Source organism: Candoia aspera, chromosome 4 (assembly GCF_035149785.1).
Source record: "Candoia aspera isolate rCanAsp1 chromosome 4, rCanAsp1.hap2, whole genome shotgun sequence".
Lineage (NCBI taxonomy): Eukaryota > Metazoa > Chordata > Lepidosauria > Squamata > Boidae > Candoia > Candoia aspera.
The window spans coordinates 58723945-58751106 of NC_086156.1; the positions used below are offsets into that span (position 1 = coordinate 58723945).

The window sequence follows — 27162 nt, forward strand, 5'->3', positions numbered from 1 at the left end:
CATTGACCTATTACAATGTATTATGGAAACTTCCTGTAGAGTAATAATTTTGGAAAATAAATTGCCCTCCTTGGGTTGATAATATTTATACCTTAATTGGTATTATACTTTATAAAGTCCCAACATAGTCTACAACGGAAATGAGTGTACTTAATGAAAAATTGAATAAACCAATTAATACATATTAGAAAAATATTAATATATCAATTAAATGATATTAAATAGCAGTCCAGCTAAGTTGGTATAAATATTAATTTGCTCTTCTTCCCATGCTTTTCCTTACTTGTTAGATATTTGCCTAGTTATGAAACTATGAAGTTGCCTCCTGCAGCATTCATCCATTGGCCCTTCTGTGCCAATATTGCTCTTTTGACTGGCAAAGGCTTTTGAAAGGTCTTTTCTCCAAACTTGCTATCTTTTTCCATTTCAAGCATATCCATTTCCTGTGCAGAAATTGTCTAGAATTTAAGGTTTAAATCCTTAGCTGGAATAATTGTTATCTTATAGTTCCAAAATCCGAATGAACCCAGATAAACTTCAGTTGATTTCCTATTTAAATGTGGTTTTGTTGTCTTAACTACTCAGTCATCCTCCATTATATTTTGAAGGAAGTCGCTTAATGCCATAAAATACACTGTTAAGCTGCAGTGATATATGGTCCCTTTGTATTTAGTAAATGTGATGTCTTTTCCTCTGAAAAATAAATTCAGCAATCTGATAGGATACAGGTTTGAAGGGAGCTTGTGGTGATTTGATAAACTGTGCTGGTTTCCAAATGTGTCAAGGGACTTTTGACAGCTCTGACTCTAAAGGCCGGCATGCATCTCAATCACAGTTACACCATCTGATGTGTAATCGGCATCATTCTGAATAATCTTCTCTTTGCATATTTAGATGCACACCCATTAGGTCCATAGGAACAGGAACCCTGATAGGCTAAAGTTCTTGTCTCTGTGGAGGCGCTCTTTCTTATTTTCTGGTTGACAGCAATTCCATTTCAGTTTAGGGTATTTGGCACTGGGCGAGGTATCATATTTTTGGAAGCCACTTCACTTGTTTGATACTGTAGATATTTTATGGATTGGAACCAGTTGGTTGCACTTAGCTCCCCTTAGAACCTGTATAGTTTAAATTCAAGATTATGTCATATGATTATCATTAGTTTAATATCTTTTACAGTAATTATTTTGGAATAATAGTACTCTAATAGGTACTTCCTTTTTTCCCCCCAGCTAATAACCTAATGACAATTGGATTAGCAGGTAAGAAGCTTGATATTTTCTATTTGTAGTATTCTTTTTCATTGTATCTCTTTAAAAAGGGCAGCCTTTAAAAGATTGGTTTCTGATACCTTTATTAAAAGTGTATATCCTTGCATACTGATTATAATGAAAAATAGCAAACATGCTTCTGCAGATGGCATTTAAATATTTATAAGGGCTGCCTCATGTGTGACTTTTTCTGTTGGAGAAAGAAAGACTCTGGGAGAAATCAATACAATTTTACAACTTGGTGTAACTGTTTCATCTTCCTATGAATATTTAGCTTGAGGATATCTCAATAAGGAAAAATGCATTTGTCAGCAATATTTCATATGAATAGTGATCCCATTTTCTTTCTTTAATTTTTATCCTGCCTTTATTATTTTTATAAATAACTCAAGGCGGCGAACATACCTAATACTCCTTCCTTCTTCTCTTTTCCCCACAACAACAACCCTGTGAGGTGAGTTGGGCTGAGAGAGAGGGACTGGCCCAAGGTCACCCAGCTGGCTTTCATGCCTAAGGCGGGGGTAGAACTCACAGACTCCTGGTTTCTAGCCCAGCACCTTAACCACTGGACCAAACTGGCAGATCTCATATGTCATTGACTGAGGTGTAAATAAATAAATGAAGGTCTGAAGTGACAGTAGTAGCCCTTTGGAAGATCTCTCTCAACCTGGCCAAGCAGATGCTTTTGTTATAGACACTGAAGCCAATATCTCTTCAAATAGCAAATTCCATCTCAGCTCCTGGACACTGCCATTCCTTTCTATTAGAAAATAGGAAGCTGCTGTAGCAAAAAGGGAAAGAAAAAAGCAGTACTGGATACTATCCATCACAATCCAACCCATCTTTCTTGGTTAATCACTAGTAGGTCAGACCCATCCAGCGTGCAGATGAACTTAAAATTTGCTACAGTTTTCATTTGCTTTTTTATTTATTGTCATAACTGTTGATAGAACCTAGTTGGGCCAGCTTGATTTAGAAAAAACTAAGCAGGGTCTGACCTAGTTAGTACTTGGATTGAGACTGTCAGCTATTCCTTGGGCTGTAGACTATGAGCTGTAGACTAGACTGGGAAGTTGAAAAAAAAATCCCAGAGGACAGCAGTGGTAAAGTACTTCTATATTTTGCAAGAAAATATAGTTTTCTCCATGTAGTAAATAAAATTGGGTTCAGCTTGGCAGAAACTTTGCTTCAGTTGCTATTTTATACCCATTATTTGGATCAACCACACTTTGAAATTTAGTATAATAAAACTTGATGATTTTGTGAATAAACCAAATGATATATAATGTATATGTGCTCCTAGGTAATAAGTTGACTTTGGTAGCAATTTAAAAAAAAAAAATATTAATATAAAAAAAGAATATTAATGAAATAATTCAAAATTTCCAGGAGCACTACATTTTTAGGTAAGAGCTTTAGAGCTGCATGACCTCTAGCCAATGACATGTCTAAGATCTGAGATATAAAGTAATTAAATACTCCATTTTTATTAGAACACTTCCTCTTGATGAATATTTTTAAAAACCTTCTTGCTTTTCCAAAGCAGACCACATCATGTTTCTTTGCTGACTCGACCAGAACCCTTCTGTTTTTCCTAGGTGCACAACAGCGGTTCATCTGCAATGAATCCCTCATGTTACAGAACTTGCCAGTGTGTGGAAAATCCTTTGAAGAGATGATGCACAAAGTGGACTCTAAGAAATGGTGCAATCTGACAGAATTTATACTGTAAGCTTTATAATTTGAGGAGGTGGGAGAAGAATTAACTATTAAAAATTGTTATCATGTGGCAGGAATTACACAATTAGCACAGGCCACTAGAATATATGAAACTTCTGGATGCAGGAGTTCCTAGAGTTAAAGTAGAATGACTGCAGGAAGAGAAAGCATGAGTCCTGTATGAAAAGGTGTTATTCCCAAGCATAATAAATTGGGCTTACTGGAAATAGTTGACGATAATTACCATGCAAATTTCATTGTGTCTATCCATCCTATATTTCTTTCTAGAACTATATTACTTATGTCATTCAACTGCTAGTAGGGCTAGGTTCACCCGTCTGAGTGATGGTTTCAGAGAGTATTTTTAGACTGAATGGATTACAAGAAAACAAGCTGAAACAGTTTAAATGTGCCAGTTGTTAGCTTTAAAAGCTTGGTAGCACCTGTTTTCTCCTGCCCCTTCTTCACATACAAGAGGCTATGAAGTGCCATTTATGTCCTGCAAGCTGTCAGCTACTTATCTCTTTCACTCCTTAAAAGCCAGAAGAGGCAGATTAAATATATACTTACCTACCTTCCTACAGTGCCTACCTATAATTAAAGCTATACTAAACCCACTTACCCACAAACTGGTCTTCAGAAAGTTGTCAGAATTTATGTAATGATGTGGTTTTATTTTAATAAATGGACGAAAAGAGCTTTCTTTCTCCAGAGTATATAGGGTCATGTCAAACCTGATTTTTAAAATGTTTTAGGTTGCATTTATACATGCCTGGATTTCCTGGCATTTGAAATGATTTAGTATCTGTGAATGTTTAGGCTCAAGAAAGTCGTTTTACATAAGGTGCTTAAAAATTGGTTTAAATATTTGATTGATTGATTGATTATGTGCGATCAAGTTCTTGTCGACTCTCAGCGACCACTTAGATAGATTTTCTCCATGAGATTTAAATATTAGATTCTTCATATTACCTGGTATTTGCTCTGATAGGATTTTGTTACATAGGAAAAAATGCTTTCTATCTCCTAAATTAAAGATTAATTCCTATTTTATCCATAATGCAATCCTGTCATAGGTGTCTGTATTAAGAAAGAAAGAAAGATGTTGTTGAAATGATGACACACACTATAACAATATGCAGATGATTCCCACAACGCTCTAGATGCCTATGAATTCTCTATATTGGCTCATCGGGCACCTTATTAAAAAGCCAGTTATGTTTGCTTAAAAGCCTCTAGATATCTGTAGCAGCTTTTGATCCAGATACCATTTCTCCTTCAGCTCTTTCAGTTCAGTGCTACACTGTTCTTCATTATAATAATTTTCAGAGGGATAGCTGTTTTAGTCTGTTGTAATAGGACTAACACTGAGTCTTGTGATCAATAGGTTACAGTGGTCAATAGTCCACAGAAGCTAATGCCATAATAAATATATTGATCTTTAGGATGCCATGAGATTCTTCATTGCTTTTGCTCTATGTATCATCAGCCAGCAACTTTTTCTCTTGCCAAAAGAGAAAAAAAATGTTACAACTTCCACTTGTTCAGAACTGCTGCAAAATTAGATTGGAAAAGGTGTCTTGCAGTAATAGCTGAAAAAATGTGGTGGGTCATCTACTGGTTTCAGAACAGGGAAAATCTTGTTCACAGGTTACTACGAGAGATTTTCTAGGTGCTATAAGAAAATTGCTTGCCCAATATTACCTCTGGGAATGACATGCTGAACTGAGAGACTGTCAACTCAAATCTTGTAATTTTATCTGCTAAGGCACTGCATTTTTATTTAGTTAGCCACAGATATCATTTGTTTCAGCTGATTTTATTGTACTTATGTTTGCAACCAAGGGGCCACAACCAGGCAACTGCTTAAATATCCACCTATTGTCCCACTGCTGAACCTTGTTTTGCCACAGAAACAAAGCCTTCCTTTTGTCCTCATTGTTTTAGTGTGAGAAAAGTTGAGAAAAGTGACTGGTGGTTTCCTCCAGCTTTGTTTCACTCCAAGAAAGTGTTGCCTGCTGGTGGGAAAACAACCACCAATTACTTTTGCTCATGTCTGATGGGATTGGATGGGGGTAGGCGGGTGCTTGGAAGACTGCACTTAGCCACCTGTCCAGATGTCCAACTACCAGGATGCAGGCATGGAGAAGGGGCACAAGGTGAAGAACAACTGATAGCCAATGAGCTCCATTCTCTAGCTGTGCTGCAGCCAGTGAGTCCAGCTGTGTCTCAGTGGACAGTGACACCCAGAAGTAGTCCATGAAGTCATCCCTCCCACCTCCAAGTAATAAAAATAATAAAAAGTACAGCCACACTGAAAGCTTGTTAGGAGAAGCAGTGGAAAAACTGTAATACAATTAGTGGTGACAGAACCAACCATGCACAGCTGGCAGTACCTGGCTCCCTTCTCCCTTTTAAATCAAGCATCTTATGGCCCAGAATGACTGCTCTCAAGATAGCACTACTCCTGCTTTGTAAACACAAATTTAATGATTTTTCGAGAGCACTAAACCTTTGCTTATAAGAAACCATGGAGGGCAGCTCCCAGCAACCAGAAGGGAAGGGACATGTTTCCAGTGGCCGAAAGTGGCTAACTGTTGTTGGGTGGATTTGCAACCATGTAGCTAATAAAGCCTGCTAGATTGTATCTATTGCCAAAATTGTATCAGGGGAAGAGAGAAAACATACTTCAAGTTGATGTGGGCTGGGAGTAAGAACATGTCACAAGCAAAGTCTTACCAGAATGTGTCTGTGCTGCAGTTTGGGGGATGTAAGATGAGCCCTAATGCTAGACAAGATTGCTTAAAAAATGCATTAGCCAAGCTCTCTTCTTATTGCTTTTTCCCTTCCTCAGTGGTTAAACATTTAGGTAAAAAACAGAAAGATTTAGTGTTTTTTTTTGCCATATTCATATTATTGCCTCTCCATGATCTGGGTTAAATTTGGGATTGGTTATGATATCTTACACTTTCATTACTTTACAGTGATGAAAAGTATAACCCCGTACAAAAGGGTTAGAAGCCTTTTAGCTATCACAGAATGATGCAGCTGGGTGGCTGTGCTGTTTTTTTCTGATCACTTGATATTATCTGGGAAAAGAAAGAGAAGATAAGTATTTTCCAGGTGGCTGCTCTCAATCTTTAGAAGTACTGAAAGGCCATTTAATCCAGGGAAATGACAAATTTCCTGAGGTGAAACGGAGTGGTTTTATACAGGAACCCTGAGGCATCTTGTTTTTGGACATTTCAGTTCAGTTCTCTTTGCACCAAAGGGGAAAAATAGCCAATCATTTTCCTAACAAAATTGGGATAAGCTGCTGGTTTTGATATTTGGCAGACACTTTTTTGTAGGGGGTAAAATGATATATTAACTTTTGTTATGTTATATTTTAGAGAAATGTGTATATAAGTAAAGAAGTATAGCACCAGACAAAGGAAAATCAGAGTGTGGAGGGCTCCAGTAGGGAAAGCCTTTCCTTGGGCATGTTTAACTGGTGTTTGCTTCTACTTTTAATTCCTACTGTGAATTTATCTAAGAATCTTTGAATTGAAGGAAAGTATACATGATGACTAATCAAATTAACCATGTTATCTCTTTTAGAAAGTAGACAAATGAAGTTTTACTGATCTAAGAATAAATTCTGTCCAGAGGAACTTCCTACTGAGTAAATGTGTTTAAATGTGAATGTTTTATTTCTTTTGATTAATATTTCAAAAACTGTCTTGAAGTCAAAAAGGATACCTTGTAGCAGTACCTGTTTAAATGAGTGAAGAAGAATCTTTACTGTGGTCAATGACCAGTCCATAAAATTATCCGTTTGAATCTGTTGCCAAATATTATTTTTTCAAATAAATTGTGAATTTCAGTGAGTTGCTTGCTCCCGGCCATGATAAGCCCCTGTATAAGAAGTGAAACTTTCAGATCAGTACTTAATTACTGGGATGCTTAAACTTGAGTCCTCAGTGCTGATAGCCTTAAAAACAGCAAGATTGGAATTTATTATATCTTATTATAAGATTGTGCAAAAGAAATGCATACTGTAATCTGTCCCTGATATTGTTACATATTACTGTTTTCTTTCCTTGCAGCATAGTTAATGTTAAAAGTGGTTTGTAGTATGCATGAGTTGAGACTCACATGGAAAGCTATGTTATTGAATGCTGTTCTATGTGTCTAATGGTTAGTGAATTTTCATTATCTCTGGTATTCAAATTACATAGAAACAACAGAAATCAGCATTACCTTTTCAGGAATAATTTGACTCTCAGTATTATTAATAGAAGGGAATGTTGCTTGTATTTTTTTTTCCTTGTCTGAATCCTAAGTAGCTAGATTAATTTAATCCATATCACAAAAGGAGGAAAGAAATGATGTAATTTGAAATGCTGAAGGACAGAGTGGTTGGGAAAACATATAAAACTTAAGAACTAGTTTCATGGTATAACAGGCCTTAAACTTTTTGATGGCTTAAGAATTGATTGAGATTCATTTTCAAAGTGTAGTACTCTTCTTACCTCTAGAACACTGAAAGTAAAAATGTTAACTTGCATTATGTTGACCTGCAGAATATTATGGTCTCATTTCATGAGAAAAGGATCAGCCAAACATTGTAGATTAAATTCTATTTTGTCCCAGCTGGTAAAATCCTTCAGTACTATGGAAAAGCACTTAGGATGATGATTGACTATTATTATAATAAGTACTGCAAACCTGGAATAGATATTTGATTCTAATTAGACAATTGTGAATTGTAGAATACAATTCTAGGATGGATTAAAAGTGAACATCTTATTTTTTCCTAGGCCTGCTATTGCAGCTCTTTTCTGGCTTTTCTTCAGAGTAATTTTGAATGCCCAAGCATTTCTCTAGGCACAAGAAAAATGTGTTTTCCCCCCACCCATTGTCCCTTAATTGATTAAGCATTTAGATTTCTTTATGTTCTCTTTGTTAAAACTGGTTGTACTTCTTGCTCCCTGATTTGTATAGCTAGAATATGGCAGCATAGCATGTCCAGTATCTTTGTCAATACCTGACAAATGCTTTTAAAAACTGTTGTATGATTTACACTATTTTTCAATACCTTCTAGACCTAGAGACTGAAAGCCTAGTTCATTTATTCCCATTTTTTTCAGGCGCTTGTGCATTTCCTCAGTGGTAGTGGTTTCTACTGGTCCTGGGAATTTAGTGCCCTTTATCATTGTAGAGCTTGCTCCATTCTCTGGCTAACAGCCAGCTGCCACATCCTGTTAACTTTTTCTGCCTATCTTTAGGAAATGCCCACTCTTGAGAAAACATGTCACATAGGAAAGCACATTTCTCTTTTATTGTCCTGTTCCAGATCAGGGTTAGGGATTGGGAGAGGCAAAAACATAGTCAGGCTGTCTGGGTCCAATTCCAGAGGGAATAATCACAGCCCTAAATTGGAAGAAACTGAAATCTGATATACTGGATAGTATTGCCTTTGGATTTTGAGTTGTAATGGAGTTTTTATCAATTCACCTATAAACTGAAGTAAGTAATGAGACAATCTTGGGCAACAGATGTTGAATAAGGCTGGCAAGCTTGCCCTGCTTTTGGAATGACTTTTACATTTACATTTACTTTTACATTTGGAATGAATTTTACAGTGTTTTGCTTGTTCATCTCTCTTGGAAATGTCACACTACAAACAGGTTTTAAACTTTTCTCATATGCTGCTGGTTTGAACATATTGGGACACGTGTTGGACATTGAAACATTAGCCTTCAATGTGTGTGTATTCAGGTTATTTTAAAATATATTCAGCAGACTTTCCTTGTTAAGCCAAACAATGATACCAGACTTGTGAGAAAAACATATTTCTGTCTCGTTTTACATGCCTTCATTTTACTTAAACTAGGTGCTTCATATATGTGCATCCTGCACTAATTGCTCACCAATACAATTCTCATCTGTAGCATATTTAATAGCTAAGGACATAGTTTAAAAGTGAAAGGAAACTTACAGAAGCCATCTGGAGTGCTGAAGTTCTGATTTAGAGCCATACTTCCCTCAGGCTTTGAAAGGTCGTTTTTGGGAGTTCACTTATGATGGCTCCCGTATAAAATTCTTAGGAGTTGATTGAGGCAACTATGGTTTTAACATATGGGCAGTGCTCATGTGAAGGTACAATTTGTGAGAAGCTATAGCTTCAGAGGTAAGTGACACATTTCTAATGATGTAGTTTAGTGGGTTCAAAGGACTTTGTAATACTATCTTAGAAATTCTAGAAAAACCCTGGAGAATTTCAGGGTTGTTATTTCCATATTGCTTATTGCCTGAAAAACTCCATTATGAAGCAGAAACCAAAACAGTTGCAGAATATATTATTCTAAGTATTTCAGCCCAGTATCATATTACTTGCTAAATCTTATCCTCGTTAGGTAGCAAAATCAGATACTGAATTTGGTAATATTTTTTGTCTTTTGATTCAGTAATATATTTTACTTCAAGAGCAAATTGTACTCCATTCTGTACTAGTTCCATACTAGGGTGTTATTGTAAATGACATCTTGGAAATCTGAGAAAAACACCAGTCAACCAAAGGAGTACTTAACTTGATCATTCTGGGCACTCTGGTTGAACATAACAATATAAATTCAATTTATTTTGACAAAATAACAGTTGCTAATACTATGAAAGATGTGGTAAAGTAGGATACATATAGAAAATGAAATTGCCGGGGACTTCTGGTGGGGATATGGTGGATTGAACAGCTGTGCCTGTGGGCTTAGTTGGTGGAACTGACAATGTGGCAATTTTTTTCGGGCTCAGGCAGGTTTTCCCGAAGCCCAGGAGTGTTCTCCGGACAAAGGAGAACACCTGGAATCACCCCATCTGTTCTCCGGATGGCTGCTTGCAGCCAGAAGATCGCAAACAGCATTTTGCGTTTGACTGGTAATTGCTAGCTGGGAGGCTGGGATGTCGTCATTTTCCAAGCCACACTGTAGCCTTAAAGGGACACTAAGACCGGGCACTCCATTTCTAAATCACCCAATTTATATATATTTTTAAGTATGAGTACTCTAAGAGTGGCTTTCTACAGCAAGGAGAAGCTGGCTCTCTTGGTGCTTATCGTTATTTTTGGGATTATTTTTCAAAAAAATCTTTTTTAAGTTTTGGGATTAGTTTTCCTTCCAAATATAAAGGAGGGTGAGAGTAAACAATTGTCTTCCTGTTATTATTTTGGTATTAAATTTGCAGATATTATCATTTTCCTACACATTGAATCAGCTGATTTAAACCTTCAGCTTTCTGTTTCTACTTCCCCTTGGGAACTGTCCGCTTATCTCACTTTCACTTTGTGTAAACATACTTCGGAACTTTTCCATATCTTTGACTTTTGCTGGTTAAGCTCCTAGGGAGTGCCTTAATCTACTGTGTGAGACATGGAGGATTTTAAATAGACTTTTTCTGACTTCCATCAAGATTTTAAACAGATCTTTTCTGACTCCTATAAGTTTTTATATAAGACATTCAGGACGTTGTGGAAAATAATGGTGCCCTCCCCCTGACCAACAAGAGAGGTTGAGGGGGCACAGTGAGTGAATGTATGGGCAGTGGTTGGTCCCCGGCAGTGCCAAGAATGCGAACTGGTATGCTGAGTGGGCCCTCCATCACCTTGTGACTGATTGATCAAGAGTGAGGCTGCATGAGTGAATGGAGGGACCCTGTTGTCAATCAGTGTTTTCGGGAATCCAGGAGTGGAGGCTAATGGATTCAGAGACTCTGGGGTGTTGTAGGGTGGGGCAGGCTATTAAGGTGGTGATGGGCAGGGGACAATATGGTGGGAGCTGGAGAGCGGGTCACCTTTGAGGAAGACACGTCCGGTGTTTATTACCAGTGGCATGTTCCGGCCCTCGGTGCACAAACCCAGGCCCTGGACAGTGGACTCATGGTTGCCCTGACTTTCGGCTGATGCTTTGTAACACCAGGTCAATTAACAACAAGGCCCCCCTCATTTGATCATGGAGGAGGAGGCAGACCTGGCGTGCATTACCGAAACCTGGCTGGGCATGGAAGGAGGGGTTCCTCTTTTGGAGATCTGCCCAGCTGGGTTCCGAGTTTGGCATCAGCTGAGACCTCAGGGCAGGGGAGAAGGGATGGCTGTTGTCATCTGGGAATCCCTAGAAGCCGTCAGGGGCCCAGCTCCACAAGTGGCCGGATGTGAGTTCCTGTTTTTCAAGTTAGGTTCCCGAGAGCAGTTAGGAGTGTTGCTATTGTACCAGCCTCCCTGCTGCGTGGCAACCTCCCTGCCTGAACTGCTAGAGGCTGTCTCGGGGTTGGCAGAAGAGTTCCCCAGGCTTATGGTCTTGGGGGACTTCAATCTGCCTTCCCTGGGGCGTGCCTCAAAAGCGGCTTGGGAGTTCATGGCCACTGTGGCAGCCATGGGCCTGTTTCAAATTATTTCGGGCCCGACTCGAGACAGTGGCCTCACTCTGGATCTAGTTTTCTTGTCGGAGCAGTGGCAACGTGATCTGAGGGGACAACTACATCTTTTCCCTTTGTCATGGTCAGATCATGCCCTGGTGACTTTGAGATTCTCTTATGCCGCCCCCCTCTGCAGAAATGCAGGACCCATTCAATTGGTCCACCCCCGGTGACTGATGGACCCGGTAGGCTTTCAGAGGGAGTTGGGGGTTATACCCGAGAACCTGCTACACAGTCCAGTGGAGGCCCTGGCTGTCACTTGGAACAGGGAGGCAGCTGGAGCCTTGGACAGGATCACGCCTGTGTGGCCTCTCTTGTCCATTCGAACCTGGCACTCCCCATGGTTTATGGAGGAGCTGAGGGTTCTGAAGAGGGTTAAGAGATGCCTAGAGTGCTGCTGGAGGAAGACAAAGACTGAATTTGAACACAAGCTAGAGCTGCGATTAAGGCCTACCTTGTGGCAGTAAGAGTGGTGAAATGGCAATATTTCTCCGCTATTATTGCATCCACGGAATGACACCTGGTGGCCCTGTTTAAGATCACTCAATCCCTTTTGGGGAGAGGGGATTCAGAACTCCATCTCTAGGGCCATGCTGAGGAATTTGCTGGGCACCTGCAGGATAAAATCGCTCGGATCCATTCCAAGTTGGACTCTGAGCGTGAGACAGAGTCTGAGGAGATACCCAGGAAACATACTTACTGTGTTATCTGGGAACAGTTTGATCCTGTTGAACCCGAGGAAGTGGACAGGATCCTTCGGTCTGTAAATGCCACCACTTACCAATTAGACCCATGCCCCTCCTGGCTGGTGAAAGCAGCTTGGGAGGTTACATGTGACTGGGTCCAAGCGGTGATGAATTCATCCTTGAGAGAGGGGGTGTTCCCAGTAGTTTTCAAGGAAGCGCTGGTGCACCCCCTCCTCAAGAAACCATTGCTGGACCCTACTGTACTGGACAATTTTCATCCAGTCTCCCACCTCCCCTTCTTGGGGAAGGTGGTTGAGAAAGTGATGGCACTGAAGCTCCAGAGGGTCCTGGATGAAACAGATTATCTGGACTCCTTTCAGTCAGCTTTCAGACCCGGTTATGGGATGGAAATGGCATTGGTTAGACTTATGGATGATTTGTGGCGGGAGTGGGATGGAGGCAGTATATCCATCCTCAGTCTCCTTGACCTCTCAGCGGCTTGTGATACCATCGACCATGGTATCCTTCTGGACCAACTTAGGGAGTTGGGAATGGGAGTCATGGTTCTGTGCTGGTTCACCTCCTTCCTCCAGGGTTGGTCTCAGTCGGTGTTGATAGGGAGTGAGAGATCCGGCCTGAGGCCCCTTCTTTGTGGGGTGCCGCAGGGCTTGGTACTCTCTCCGCTCCTTTTTAACATCTACATGAAACCACTGGGTGAGATCATCTGTCACTACGGGGTGAGGTATCATCAATATGCTGATGATACTCAATTATACATCTCCATCCCTGGTGAAGTAAGTGATGCCGTGACCACCCTTTCTGAGTGCCTGGGGGCTGTGGGGGCCTGGATGGGGGACAACAGGTTGCGGCTGAACCTGGGGAAGATGGAGTGGCTGTGGATTAATGGCTCCTCGATTTCTGGAAAATTGTCATCTTTAGTTCTGGATGGGGTTGCACTGCCCCAGACAGACCTGGTGCGTAACTTGGGGGCCCTCCTGGACTCACGACTCCTGCTTGAAGAGCAGGTGGCAGTCGTGGCCAGGAGGGCCTTTGCGCAACTTCGTGTTGTGCGCCAGTTACGCCCCTTCCTGGAGCAAGAGGCCCTTCGAACGGTCACTCATGCCCTGGTTATCTCCCATATAGACAACTGCAATGCACTGTACATGGGGCTGCCCTCAAAGATTATCCAGAAGCTGCAGCTGGCGCAAAATGCAGCCACGCGAGTGATCTTAGGTGCTTCAAGATCAGCACATGTTACTCCTTTGCTCCGCAAGCTGCATTGGTTGCCAGTATGCTTCCAGGTCCAGTTCAAGGTGTTGGTTATCACCTTTAAAGCCCTATATGGCACGGGTCCAGGTTACCTAAGGGACCGTCTCCTCCCCATCACATCAACCCATCCCACCTGGTCACGCAGAGGGGGCATGCTACGGACCCCGTCTGCAAGGGAATTCCATCTGGTGGGGTCCAGGAGATGGGCCTTCTCTGCAGCAGCTCCCGCCCTTTGGAATATTCTTCCCCCCGGAAGTGAGGCTGGCCCCCTCTCTCCTGGACTTTAGAAAACAATTAAAGACCTGGTTTTGTTATCATGCCTGGGGTGGGAGGGAGAATAGTCACCTCCGGGGATGGTTAGTTCCTTAGAGTGGCCCTGTTCTGCTTGCGGGTCATAGAGAACTTTAGCTATTGGGTTTTTATCATATTTATATTTATTTGGTATTATATTTATTCTGTAGTTTTATGGGGTTTTTAATCTATGTTTTATTGTAAACCACCCAGTGTCCCTTTCCAGTGAGATGGGTGGTGATAAATTCAATAGATAGATAGATGGATGGATGGATGAAAATCCATATAATCTTCTGGACTTTGTAACCTGGAACCTGACATAGTATCTACTCTATTACCAGTGGAAAGAGAAGAAAGTTCTTGGCCTCTGCTTCTCTAGTGTATTTCCTTAGCCTGGTAGCCAGTGCTGTGAGCCTTTGTTTAGCAGTCTCTAGGGCTTCAGATGGAGTCAGGCCCTTGTATTTTTTCAGTAGCCGAGTCTTATCCTTAATCTCCACACCCTTCTGTAGTTCCACCAGCTGACTAACTTCTCTCCAAGTTGCCTTGATCTTAGCCTCCAGCCTCATTTGCCAGGGGGGTATGTAATGCTGTTCTTGATCATGTAGTCAAGCATCTCCAGGATTACAGCAGCTGTAGCGTATAGTAGTTCATTGGTTTGAGTTATGGTGGTAGTAGGGATTGTTGTGAGGGCTCTGTTGGCATCTTCTAGCATACAATCTGATGGCACTTCTCCACTGAGCAAAGTATACTATACTGTACTGTACTGTACTGTACTGTACTATACTATACTATACTATACTATACTATACTATACTATACTATACTATACTATACTATATATATAGTAAAGGTAAAGGTTTCCCTTGACATTAAGTCCAGTCGTGTCTGACTCTAGGGGGTGGTGCTCATCTCCGTTCCAAGCCGAAGAGCCGGCGTTTGTCCGTAGACACTTCCGTGGTCATGTGGCCGGCATGACTAAATGGACGCCGTTACCTGCCCACCGAAGCGGTACCTATTAATCTACTCACATTTGCATGTTTTCAAACTGCTAGGTTGGCAGGAGCTGGGACTAGCAACGGGAGCTCACCCCGTCACGCGGATTTGAACCGCCGACCTTCCTATCAGCAAGCTCAGCAGCTCAGCGGTTTAACCCTTTTATGTACTACAGACCAGTATGCATCATGATTTGATTTGATGATATAATACTGCAGCTTTAAATTCTTCACATATAATTAAAGTAAATATATGGAGATACATGCAGTATAACTAAAACAAGTATAGGGATTTAAACAAGTCTTATAGAGATGATTACAGTGAATCTGAGAGCTATCTTTTACGTTTGGGGATTGAATAGAATGTTTTATCGCAGAGTTAACATTTCTGTGAAGCTTGCAAATTGCAAAGAATGCTCACATGTTTCACAAGGTTTGAAACAAAAACTTGCGCTTCTGTTCTTCCAATTGGAGTCTAATAATGTCCTTATATTATTAAATGAAGAGCAACAAATTATGTTAAAGGATTTTATATTGCAAGTTAGGATCACATACTGTGCTTGAGAAAGCACATGCAAGTTTTGAAACATTATCCTAGTGTTCTTTGTACCTACAACTCAACTGTGCTATCAATAATAAAAGTGTGCTGTAAAATATACCATTACTTAAGAGAAAAAACTACTGTAAATGGATGACTCTACATGAACCAAAATGGAAACATTTAAATGGAAATCTGGCTGGTATTATAACACTCCTCCTTTTCTTTTTTAAAAAAGCTTATCTATTGTCATCAAATGCATATAATAAAACAACGTACCTTTTAAAAAGTATTTTTATGGGTTGTTCTTTGAGTTAATTAAGATTCTGCAGATTTGTAATGATTATAAACATAAATGCTGTGACAGTAATTCTCCTTGACAATACTTATTTGAACAATACAAACCAAGAAAATACTACCATGTCTTACAATTATATGCATCTGTCACTTTTTAAGGCATTTTACAGACTTGCTATATGTGTCATCAAAAAGGAATAAATAAAACATCATTAAGCCACTGAGGCGCCCACCAAATAATGGGAAAGTATATTAAAATATAGCCATAGATATAGACTGTCCTTGGGTGAATAGGCAAGTACCAGCTCCAATTTCTTCTTTTGGTTGGCTGTACCATTCTTTAATCTCTTCTTTACTCTTTGGTTCAGAGCTATTAGACACGTTGGCCCTCTTGCTTTTTTCATACAGTATCTGCTAAGAATTCAGATAAGGTCTACATGAGGTAGTTTACGTTTCTCTCCACTCTCTGCCCCAGGAAGCAAAGCAATTCAGATACAGGAGGAAGCAGAGAGAGATATGGGCAATTTGCAGGCCTGCAGGGCATTAAGAATTTAAACATCTACTGACCTCCAACTATCAACCATTCTCAAGGAGGCTTACAAATAATGCAATCAAGAGATTAAAAATTATTAAAATTCTCTGTTTAAAAGTCTTTTAAAAGTATGTATTCTAGGCTTTCTTTAAGGCCAGGATTAATCTCTGTATTTTAATTGTTAATCTCTATATTTCTGAAGGAAGCACATTCCGGAACTCTGGGGCAATGACCAAGAAAGTCTGGCCCTGCCTCATTATCTATCAAATCATAACAACTACAGTCTTTGGCTGACCTTAAAATGTGGTCAGGATAATATAAAAGTGTTGTAGATAACTGGAAATAAACCAGCACTCTATATTTTATTCAGAAATAAATAAATGGAACTGTAATTATTCTGATATTTGGATATGATAATTTTGGATTATCTCAGAGCAAGCTGGCTACTATTTTCAGTATATGCTGAAGTTGATGAATTGTGTACAAAAGTAGCCCATGTGTGGTACAGTGCAGTAATGCAATGTAGCCTACAAGTTGTTATAATCTGAACCCATCACATTTAGGCCATTTTCTTCTAGAAAGAGATGCAAAATTGGTATATATGAATCAGTATTCCTGTCTCAAACTGAAGTGCAAAAGAGATGTGAATCCACAAGTACTCTCAAACTTACTTTGGGTGGAAGTGACTACAGTATATCCAGATGTGGGGGACTGTCACATCCCCAAAATTAGAATAGCTCACAGTGAAATATTGTTGTTTTGCTTGTATTCAGCTTATTCTTGCAATAGGTAGACATTTAAGACATCATGCTATTTCCTGATGAGGTAGTACCAGAGAAATAAATATATCACTAGCATATTGACACAACCCATCATTAAATCTCCTTATGATACCTCTGCATAGTTAATGTAAATCTTAAAAACCATTTGAGATTTTAAGAGCTATTACAAAGATTTCTGGGACATACACATTTTGTGCAGCTGGAATTCTTACAATTCCAGATTTATCATTTAAATGCAAGTTTTGATTCTTCATTGTGGTTGAAAAAAATTGGAGATGGGTAGCAGGTTGGTTGGCCAAAACCTGGGGAAGTCTGGGTAGGGTCTCTAATATCTGAGAACGGAGCTTTAACCGTATTTTGCCATCCCTTTAATGACAATTATTGAATGAATCTCTTGATAATCTAAAATCAGTCTTCTTTGCCTTTTTCATTACTTTTTTCTCTTTTTCTGTCTAAATTACATGAAAATCTGAGCAGAGGCATTATAAAATATCAGGGAACTCTGAGCAAACTCCTTCTAAATTGCACCCCCTCACTTTCTTTTTTAGTTGGTGTGGTGGCAGTAGAGGTACCACCTTCTTCTTCTTCGACTGCCAACATGGATTATTAAAACATTGGGCCAGGCAGCCATCTGGCACTGCAGAAAGTGCCCACCACTTCCATACAAATAATTCCATTTAAACTAATGCCCCACAAAAAATGGAGAAAAGAAGGAGGAGGGTCAAAAAAGCACCAGTGAAGTAAAGAGGCATCGTTACTAACTCAGTCTGCTTCTTCCCTTCATAAAGGCAATGGCAGCAATAGGCCTGTGAGCAAGAGATGGGAAACTTACCCTCACCATTTCTTTAAATAGGCTTTTTAGAAACTGCATACTTTTTTTAAAATAAGTTTTTAGCCTTCCTGCCTGAAGAGGAAATTTAGATGGCCTAACTTAAGAAAATATATAAATGAAAAGTTTCTCATACATCAAACAAAAGACTGTTGACCCCCCCGCCCCCCCCGGGATCTTCGTGGTTTATGTTTCAATCTCATCATATTGTTACCCTGAGCCAAAGCTGGAAATAATGATATGGAAAATAGTTTCCAGGTTTCTATTCTCCCAAGATGCTTAGTTACTACAATACATTCTTCAGAATAGTTTTAATTTAATTTTAAGATTAAATATTCCCCTCTCTATTGTATTTCTCTTCATATCTTCATTACAGAGAATGTGAAGCAACTGACTTTTAAAGAGCCAATTTAACATGGGAAAGAAGATCTATAAGTAGAGACACTCAATAGAGAATGGTTGTTTGGTCTCCTATGCTCTCTCCAACTTAAACACAACTGCTCTGGTGATAACATTAGAGAGGCATAATGGTGGTCTCCATGGGAGCAGCTCAGAGGACAGAATAAGATGCTGTGATGCTGAAATGAACTGAAGTATCTCTCAGGACAAGAAGACAAGAGCAAAAAGAGAAATGGCTAGTCCTTCTCTTTCATTCGCCTGTTCTACTTTGCCTACCATTACAGCACAAATTATCACTGGACCACAGTCCTCCAGGGAATGTTCAAAGTATTCCCCATCTGTTTTATTCTCCGCAGAGCCAGTCTGGTGTAGTGTCTAAGGCACCAGGTTAGAAACCAGGAGGCTGTGAGTTCTAGGCCTGCCTTAGGCACAAAGCCAACTGAGTGACCTTGGGCCAGTCACTCTCTCTCAGCCCTGGGAAGCAGGCAATGGCATACTGAAATTTTGTTAAGAAAACTGCAAGGACCTGTCCAGGCAGTTGCCAGGAGTCAACACACACAGGCTTGTAAGGTGTTTTGGACCGAATGATAATGGTCATTCCAAAGACAACCTGTGGCTAAGTGAGATCCTGAAACTGGGTCTCCCTACTAAACGACTAACTTTTGGAAATAAATTATAGTAGCTAGCATATGATTTGGGAACAAAACTGACAGAAAGCTCAGAAGTGATTGGAACTGGGGGGGCAGGGCTAAGAGCATTGACCTGGCTTCCATGTGCGTATGCCATATACTGCATGGTGTGTCAAGGGGCTAAGGAAAGCCTATTAGTTTAAAGCACTTAATCTTTACAAAGTCTGAGAGAGGACAGCTGGTCCTAACTGAACACGTTTTAAAAGTTGCAGTTAACAGTCCTGTCTAGTAAGTAGGACTTGGTTATTTTATTTTTCCTTATTTCAAAGCACTTAACAGGACTCTGGCATGGAGGAGAATAAAAACTGCCATATAGTTATTAATACAGATTAACATTAGAGCTCACCATATTTTCTAAAACAATTAAGTTTCAAAGATTGCCTGTACCACTCACATAAGAGAAATCTATTTGTCTGTTTCTATTTCCTTAGCCAGAAGTAATGTCAGTGACAAACAATGTAGGCTGGATTTTAAGAGGAAGTCCCAGAGGAAAAATAAAACCCTTCTGAAAACATGTTGTTTTTAAGTACAGTTAAATAATTTCTGCTTCCAAGCATGTCCAGAAACATTCTAAATTGTTCTTTTATATGGAACAACCTAATTCTGCTACAACAGCCAATATAATCCAGTTTCTGGAACTGGAAGGACAAGATATCCAGTTATAGAGAGGGCAGGCATTCCTTTTGTGGCTTAAGAGTGCTAACACTAACAAAAAAAAGAGAGATGTAATGCTAATTTCTGTACAACAGTTTTTTGCTCTTACTTTGCCTCTTCTTTTTGAAATCCATTGACTAGCTCTTTCACAGGGCAAATGCAGTGATAAAGCTGTGCATGCTTTGAAATTTATTTGGAAGGAATGTTTCAAAAACTTGCATAAGTGCAGCCCTTCCCTAAAGCAGACTGTCTTTTCAGATTTCCTTGCAAGCCTGTGAAAAGAGGCAGCTGCTTTAAAGGGTCAACCTGTTAACATAACACTTAAAGCAGCTGCAACCACTTTTAAGCCTTGATGTTAAAATCAAATAGGAAGATGAGTGTCTCTTATAGCCAACCATACCTGAGCTGCCAAACTCTGGTTGACCACTAGTGGGTAGCCAAGAAATACAGAAATTGTTTTTGCATCCCAGATAATGTGGTGGGCTAATTTCTCACACATATTCAAGTTTGAAAATTATTTCAGTGCATCTATATTTCACCTATCTCCAAGAAACTAGAGGGGATAATATATTAATTATTCATTCAATTTTTTTTCTTGGGGCAGATATTATGCTAGTAGGGGTAGCAGTCTACCGAAGATCATAACTGAACAGCCTGGCTGTCTTCTTAACTACTCTTTCTCAATTGCCTTTTCATTCTTACGAGTATTTATTCATTATTGATATATAAACTTTATATCCTGTATTTCATTTAAAAAATATCCAGTGCAGGAAATAAAAGTATTAATATATTATCATGAGTAACCTGAAATCTGATATGGGTAGAGCAAGGATAAAGAACATATCATAGAAAATGCAAAGAAGCAAGTCATGGGCTAGATACAGATTGCAAAGTAATTTTTCTTTGGCTCCTCCCACCATTTGGCAGCTGTAGCCACTATTTCATTGCAGTTTCTACATGTGAGTCTCAGCAGAGATGACTTGCTTATTCTCATGTCCAATTTCCTGTTAAGTATAAATTGAGACTGGTTAGGAAGTAGCTTTCATGTTGTGGTTTTTGCCCATAAGGAGAAAACAACTGTTGCATGATGGAAAAACCCCCATTCATTTTCATTCTTGAGTTAATATTGGAACTGCGGATACAAATGCACTTACATCATCTCAAATACATGTAGAGCAGTATCACTGAAAGTCAGTTTTTTGTAACATTAATTATTATTAGTCTTCATTGTTAGAAACACATCTGCTTTATTCAGTACTCTGTACAAACACAGCTGTGAATAGTATAAAACTTTGTAACAAAAGGAAACAAGTATTTGACTGTCTGCTGATGGTGATTCTGTCAACAGAATTACAATAAATAAGGTCTTAAGAATCTTGAACAATCCAATGTTGACTTTTTATTGTCTCAGTACATCCTTCCTGGCTTACACCTGCAAGGATACAAGGAGTGTAAACATTTTGTCTAAAAGAAAAACAATGTATTAGGTACATCTTCTGTTGGGTTTCATGTCAAGTTTTACTATTGACACTTGACATTTTGTATAAGACTTTGGTGGATAATGTGGAGATACAAGGCATATCTATGAAAATGCTGCAAAGCTATTAAGATCACACTGGCTTTATTCATCAGCATTTAACTACAACAGTGTCCAGTTCTAATACACCAGAGGGTTTATTTATTTAAGCCACAAGCAGTATAAGAGGAATGGTGGCAAGGATAAATCTAGATTGCTGCTTCTGTTCTCAGAATTAGAGTCTACCTCACAAAAGAAATGTCTATCACCCCCTAAACCAGATGTCATGCTATGTCATTTTTGCAAATAAATAAATAAATAAATACATGGCTCTCTCTAAATATTCTGGAAAACAGATATTCTGTATCTGTTCTGGCTTTGGCTTCACCCATTGCTGTATTCCCCAAGAGCTTATGGGGAAATTAATCCTTGGAATAAAAAGGGAGAATATGGGGGAGAATGCAGAGCAAGCTAGTCACTAAGACAGACCCAGCTCCTGTGTTTTTCTGTCGGGTTTTCAGCCGCACCATTAAAACCTGTAAAAATCTGGAATTAAGTGTAAAACTATAACAGCTTCAATGATTATGCTAATGTTCCTTAGAAAATTAATGTGACAGGTGATATATCATTAACAACAAAATAAAATAAAAATAATTTCAAGCCTAGCTCTGTTCAGTAGAGCTTCAGAACAGATAGTAGAATGCTATAGTTCAAAATGAAATTAGATCCCCACCCCTAAATATTGTGATTCTTCCATATCAGTAGTGTATAAAGTGTCCTTCTTATACAAATAGCCAGATAGTTTGCAACCAAACAAACTGCACTTGCCCCAAATCCAGACTAAACTAGAGTCACTGGAAAAGAAAGACACTGAAGATACCTGAAATGAGTCATCCATTCAAAGAGGCACAGAGGGAACAATTGAAGAGATGAAAATCAATGATTAACAAAAATGGAGCTCTCCGATCTTGACATTTGGACTACCAACTGCAAATGTACTTTCAAAGCCCATTCTTCAGGAGAGATACTGCTGGGAACTAATTAAGTTTGACCTATGCCAACATCTCCCAGTTATGGAATGATGTTCAGAATTTTCAATAGAAATATGGGAGAAAAAGTAAAGAAGTGAAAAACTTCCAACAAATTGGAGAGGTTAATGCATCTTTGATCTGGTGCCAGAGATCAGTTAGATAAAGTAGAATTTTGGATCACTGTTTTATTTCTCCAACATTTGTTTGTTTATTTGGTGTTCTTTCTATTATATTTTTTATTAAGGAGGATTTTTCTCAAATATATATTTGAAGTTACCATATATATTTGTTATCAATACATTTGCAGTTACCAAATATATTTGCAGTTCACATGAACCAGAGATTTTTTTAAAAAAAATCTATATTTGAGAATATGACTGATGCTGATACATTCTAACATCAAGACACTCCTTGATTAAATGTAATCTTTTAAACAACCACATATAGTGTTGAAGATAGTTGAGATTAAGGGGCAATCCTGTAATGGCATACTTTCGAATAAGTCCCACTGGCTTCAACAAGTATATAAACACAATAGGTAAAATTTGAATATAAATCCCATTAAGATCAACAGGACTGAGGTTAGTCTGAGCCAACCTAGATTTGACATGGGAGCCATATAAGCAATCTTCCCAGTTTTTTTTTTCAAATAAAAAGGCAGCCTGGTGGGGGGTGTGGATTTGACAGGTGCGAAGGAGGAGTAGCTTAATTCTTTCTTTGGGAGCAAACAGCCAGCGCTAGCACATTCCTTTCAATGTGTCTAGAAGAAGAAGAAACTTTATTTTGGTCATTGACCAATAAAATGCATTCTATAAAACAAGCAAAGTTATCCCGTAGTGTCAGTAACTGTTAACAACCATTTGCAGGCAAAGTTTAAATACAATGTAGCAGAATTTTGCTGCTTTCAAAGAAATACATTTATCTTGGTTGTTTAACAGAGTGCCCGGGAATTTAAATAAAAGGGGGGTAATCAGCTGGTGGCGAAGGTCCCTATACATGGGCCATGGTTTCTATGGCACCCATGTTACAGGTGCAAAAATAGGTTTCATATGAGATTTTCCTATATTTCCCTTCTAAAACAGCTGTGGGGAGGGTATTAAATTGCCTGATTTAGTGATAGGGCTCTCCTAAATTTGGGGACTGTAATGTAATATAAATATGGAGCTGGTTTGGACAGTAAGATGTGGTTATTGACAAACATATTACAAGAAAAAGCAGCAATTTCTATTTGGCCTTCTGTGTCTAAGATCCTTTGCCTTAGTACTGATCTAGCTCTTTCTGACTGTAAGGCTAAGATGGCATCACTGGAGAAACCATAGAGGCTCAGTCTCTTTTGGATAGCTATTTCCCAGGAAGATTTAAAATTATCTGCCAATATTAGATGGGTCCTTTCAATTGTATTCCCCATTGTGTGCTTGCTTACTCTCTTGTAATCCCTTCCTCTCCAATGAATGTAAATACAAACATTAGTTTTCTTCTTGCTAATTATCCCAGCCCTGGGGTGAGCATTCCAAAGGGCGGGGGAGTGGAAAAAACGGGCTATAAGATTTGCCCTTTTACCCGGCTTCCTCTTGAGTTGAGTTCTAGAAACCTTCCCTTTCATTTGGGCTCACCGGGCTGTTTGGGTTCATATCCTTCTGACTCTGTAAAGCAAAGGAAAGCTGAAGTAAAAATCATAAGCACAGTTGCAGTCATGTGATTTTCACTTGGTGACCACTTCACTTAACAACCAAGTTGCTGTTCCCAGTTGCAATCACTAAACGAGGACTACCTGTACATCCATAGTATATGAAGTGTACCTCCTAGCTGGTGGAATGCAAGCAACAGCTGTTGGTTGTGAGGTACTTTTGGATTAGAAATCCAAGCTTGCATGGAAAAGTGTGAAATGTGCCTGAGATAAAACTAAATTTTGTTTCTGCCAAAATGTGCCAAAATTGACAGTTATTACACTGTTGGCAAGGAATGCTACATGTGGCATGGTTATGAATAAGGTTGGGAACCTATTCTACTCTTTTTTTATCTTACCAAAAAGTGTTATCTTAGTGTTATCTTACCAAGTATAATCTCAGTAGGCCAAGCCATGAGAGATGGAAGAGGACCATCTGGTTACAACCATGGTCTATGAAAGACTGTGACTTTGAATGTAAAAGGAATATATGGTGACCCACATTAAAAGTAGTGAATGGAATGAAAGTGGTAAAATATCTATTTCATAAAAAAATAGAATATATTTGAAGCTAAAAGAAAGGGATCTGAAGAAATGTGGTATGATTTTGTGGAGTGTCTTCTCTGTTCTGGTGAAAATTTTAACCCAAGTTATATTCATATGTGTGTGGTTTTGTATATGTGTGTTTTTCTAATAGAAACTGAGATAATTTATTTAGAGTTTTTTGAAGTCTTACAACATCTTGACTCCTCAATGAATTGCTGCCAGAATATTAAATCTAGATTTAGGGCATTGCCCAAGGATGGCTTCAGATCCACAAGGAAAATTTATGTTTGCTCAAACCCTTGATCTTAATTAGACATGATGTAAGCTCTACTCACATTGAAAGGGGTAAGACTGAATTCATGCTTCTTCCTTTAACTGTATTTTATTGCATAATCCCTCTGGACTAGATTAAAATAATTGGGTTCATACAATGCACTAAGCCAAAATCAAATAAACCATGTTATAGCTTAGCATTATATATGAACTTGCTCTAACTATGGCTAATTCAGGATCAAACTGACAGGCTTCACCAGTCTCAAAACACAGCAAATTCTAATGTAGAATTTTCATTACCACTTCTATTGAAATGAATTCCATTTTCATTTTTAGTTGGTCTGATTTCCAGCCTGTATTAGTCATATTTAAAGTAGACTCATTGAGGTCCCAGTGATTTTGGTGGCTCTACTCTAATTAAATTTAGATTCCAACCACTCATTCAACAACTGTTTGAAGTTACAATGGTGCTGAAAAAATAACTTAAGGGGCCATTTATGCCCATTTACCACCTTTGCAGTGTCCCTCAGCCAGGTGATCACCATTACAGTCAGTACATGTCCTGTGCCTGACCTATGTTTTTTTCTTTCTTTCCCCCTTGCAGAGCAGAGAGATTGGAGAGAAAGGGATTGCAAGAGAGTAAGCTGTTTGCTCTTCTACACATTGAAAACAATGTGATCATGGCAGCCTACAGTACTATCTTGAAATCCCTTCTCCAATATTTCCACTCTGTGAGGTAGGGGAATGAGTAGAGAGATTAGAGAGGGATTTCAAGAGAGCAAGCTGTTTGTTCTTCTACACATCGAAAGCAATGTGATCACACCAGGAGTGGGAAAGGGTCAGGCAAAGGAGAGATTACTTACAGAAATCACTTGCTTTTTTTCTCCCCCCACTCACAGAGCAGAGAGGTGGGAGAGGAAGAGATTTCAAGAGAATACTGTAAGTTGTTTGCATAGCACACCTTCAGTTCCCAGTCCCATTACAGCATACTGACTGTAATGAAGATCATGTGACTGAGGGACGCTGTGAAGGTGGGAAACTGACTAGTCTTGTCTCTTTCAAGCCAGAAAGCACAGTTGCAGTCATGTGATTTCCCACTTAGTGACTACTTTGCTTAGCAATAGAGTTGCCAATCCCAATTAGGGTTGTTAAGCGAGGACTATGTGTAAAAAGGCTCCTGCAACTTACATTTTAGAAGCAAACTCTTTGTTGTTATCTCTTGTTGAACTAGCTGTATGTTAAACTAGAATGAAGGAGGAAAAGAATTATTAGCAGTGTTTTTAGAATGTATTTGTTCCACTTATTTTCATATTATTTCCTTTTCAGGTATTACAACAACTTTATTCTATGTACCGAACACAAGGCTTTAACAGCAAAGTGCTTTTGGCCTAACCCATTGGCTGAAGGCTTCATCACTGGAATCCACAGACAATTCTTTACAAACTGTACTTCAGATAAAGTGCATTGGGAAGATCCTCCAGATAAAATTCTGGTTCCTCTGATTTTCGTACCAATTCTTCTGACGATTGCCATGGTTGGTATAGTGGTATGGTGCAGCAAAAGAAGTGACATTTTGGTGTAACTTGGCATTCATCACCATGCTGTTCTTTCTTTTACTGAGAATGGCTGACAGAAATATGTATATCAATATGTATACCCATACATATAGAGTCAACTTTGACAAGCAATAAAGGGCAACATTTTTCTGTAGCCACATATACCTACTTGTACTTCTCCAGCAGTACAAACATTGTTCTGATAAAGGACATAATGGTGGATGACCACAGTTCTGTAATGGCAAGAATTGAAACCAATATGTAAATGTGCTATCTACAATGGAAGTTTGGGGCTTTTAAACTCAAGAATGAATCTCAGCTGTTCAACTCTTTTTTTTTTTTTAAACATGATACTATATGTGGACTGCAGATCTGAAATGTATACACATGTATGCTGATCATATTTACTGTAGGGGCTGTTTTGGAATTAACTGTGAAAATTAGGGGTATTTAAGTATGAACTTTGTGACTTAAGCAGACCATCCTTGCCAAAGATATATAACATGCATACACATGTGCAGCAAAAGAAAATTAAACACTGTGAGTAACTGTTGATGAGAGAATTGTAATGATTATGTTGGCTTTTCTACATATAAGTAAACAAGAAAAATGTCCTTGAAAGGTCACATCTTGAAGCTGAAAGCATCTACAGAATGATCTCCTGAAAGGATATGGTTTTCTTTTGCAAAGCTGCAAAGAGAATGAAAGGAAATTAGTCAACCAGAAATTTATTAAAGTGTCAAGGGAACTTTCTTTCTGTGCTTTTAAATTGGTTAATTTTTGGACGATTTTCCTTCTTTCTTCCATAGACATTTTTTTTGCTTCTGAAGTGCTTTAAATGGACAGATTTCATAGAAAGAAAATATAGCAACCCTGTTAATACTGATGCACTTCAAATTTTGCATACTGAGAGATAGTTTTTTATGTTAAATGTTTTGAAGTGAGCATTCCACACAGACTTGCACATGTAGGAGAATAATTCAACTTCCTTTAGCAAATATCTTATGCTTTTTGAGAAGCTGAACCTAGAGTTTAACGACACAGGCAAAACAATTTCTGTTCCTATAGAAAACCTCAGATTTGCTAATTGGAGGTGTTCTGTAACAGAAATATGCCATTCTCAGTGCTAAGATCTTCGATCATAAACATTTTGCTTTCATACCCCACACAATTAAATA

General features: G+C 38.9%; 1 protein-coding gene across 2 annotated transcripts in view; it reads left to right on the forward strand.

Annotated features, from left to right (window-relative positions):
* The window catches only part of RAMP3 (receptor activity modifying protein 3), a 53458-nt gene extending 26725 nt beyond the window's left edge, over positions 1-26733 (forward strand). Inside the window, exons 2-4 of one of the 2 annotated variants that reach the window (XM_063304213.1) lie at positions 1233-1262; positions 2870-2999; positions 25755-26733. In XM_063304213.1, the coding sequence (XP_063160283.1) occupies positions 1233-1262; positions 2870-2999; positions 25755-26010 (416 nt within the window). In that variant the 3' untranslated portion in view covers positions 26011-26733. The remainder of the gene's footprint in view (positions 1-1232; positions 1263-2869; positions 3000-25754) is intronic. The other variant, XM_063304214.1, reaches the window with a different exon arrangement.
* Positions 26734-27162: the final 429 nt, after the last annotated feature.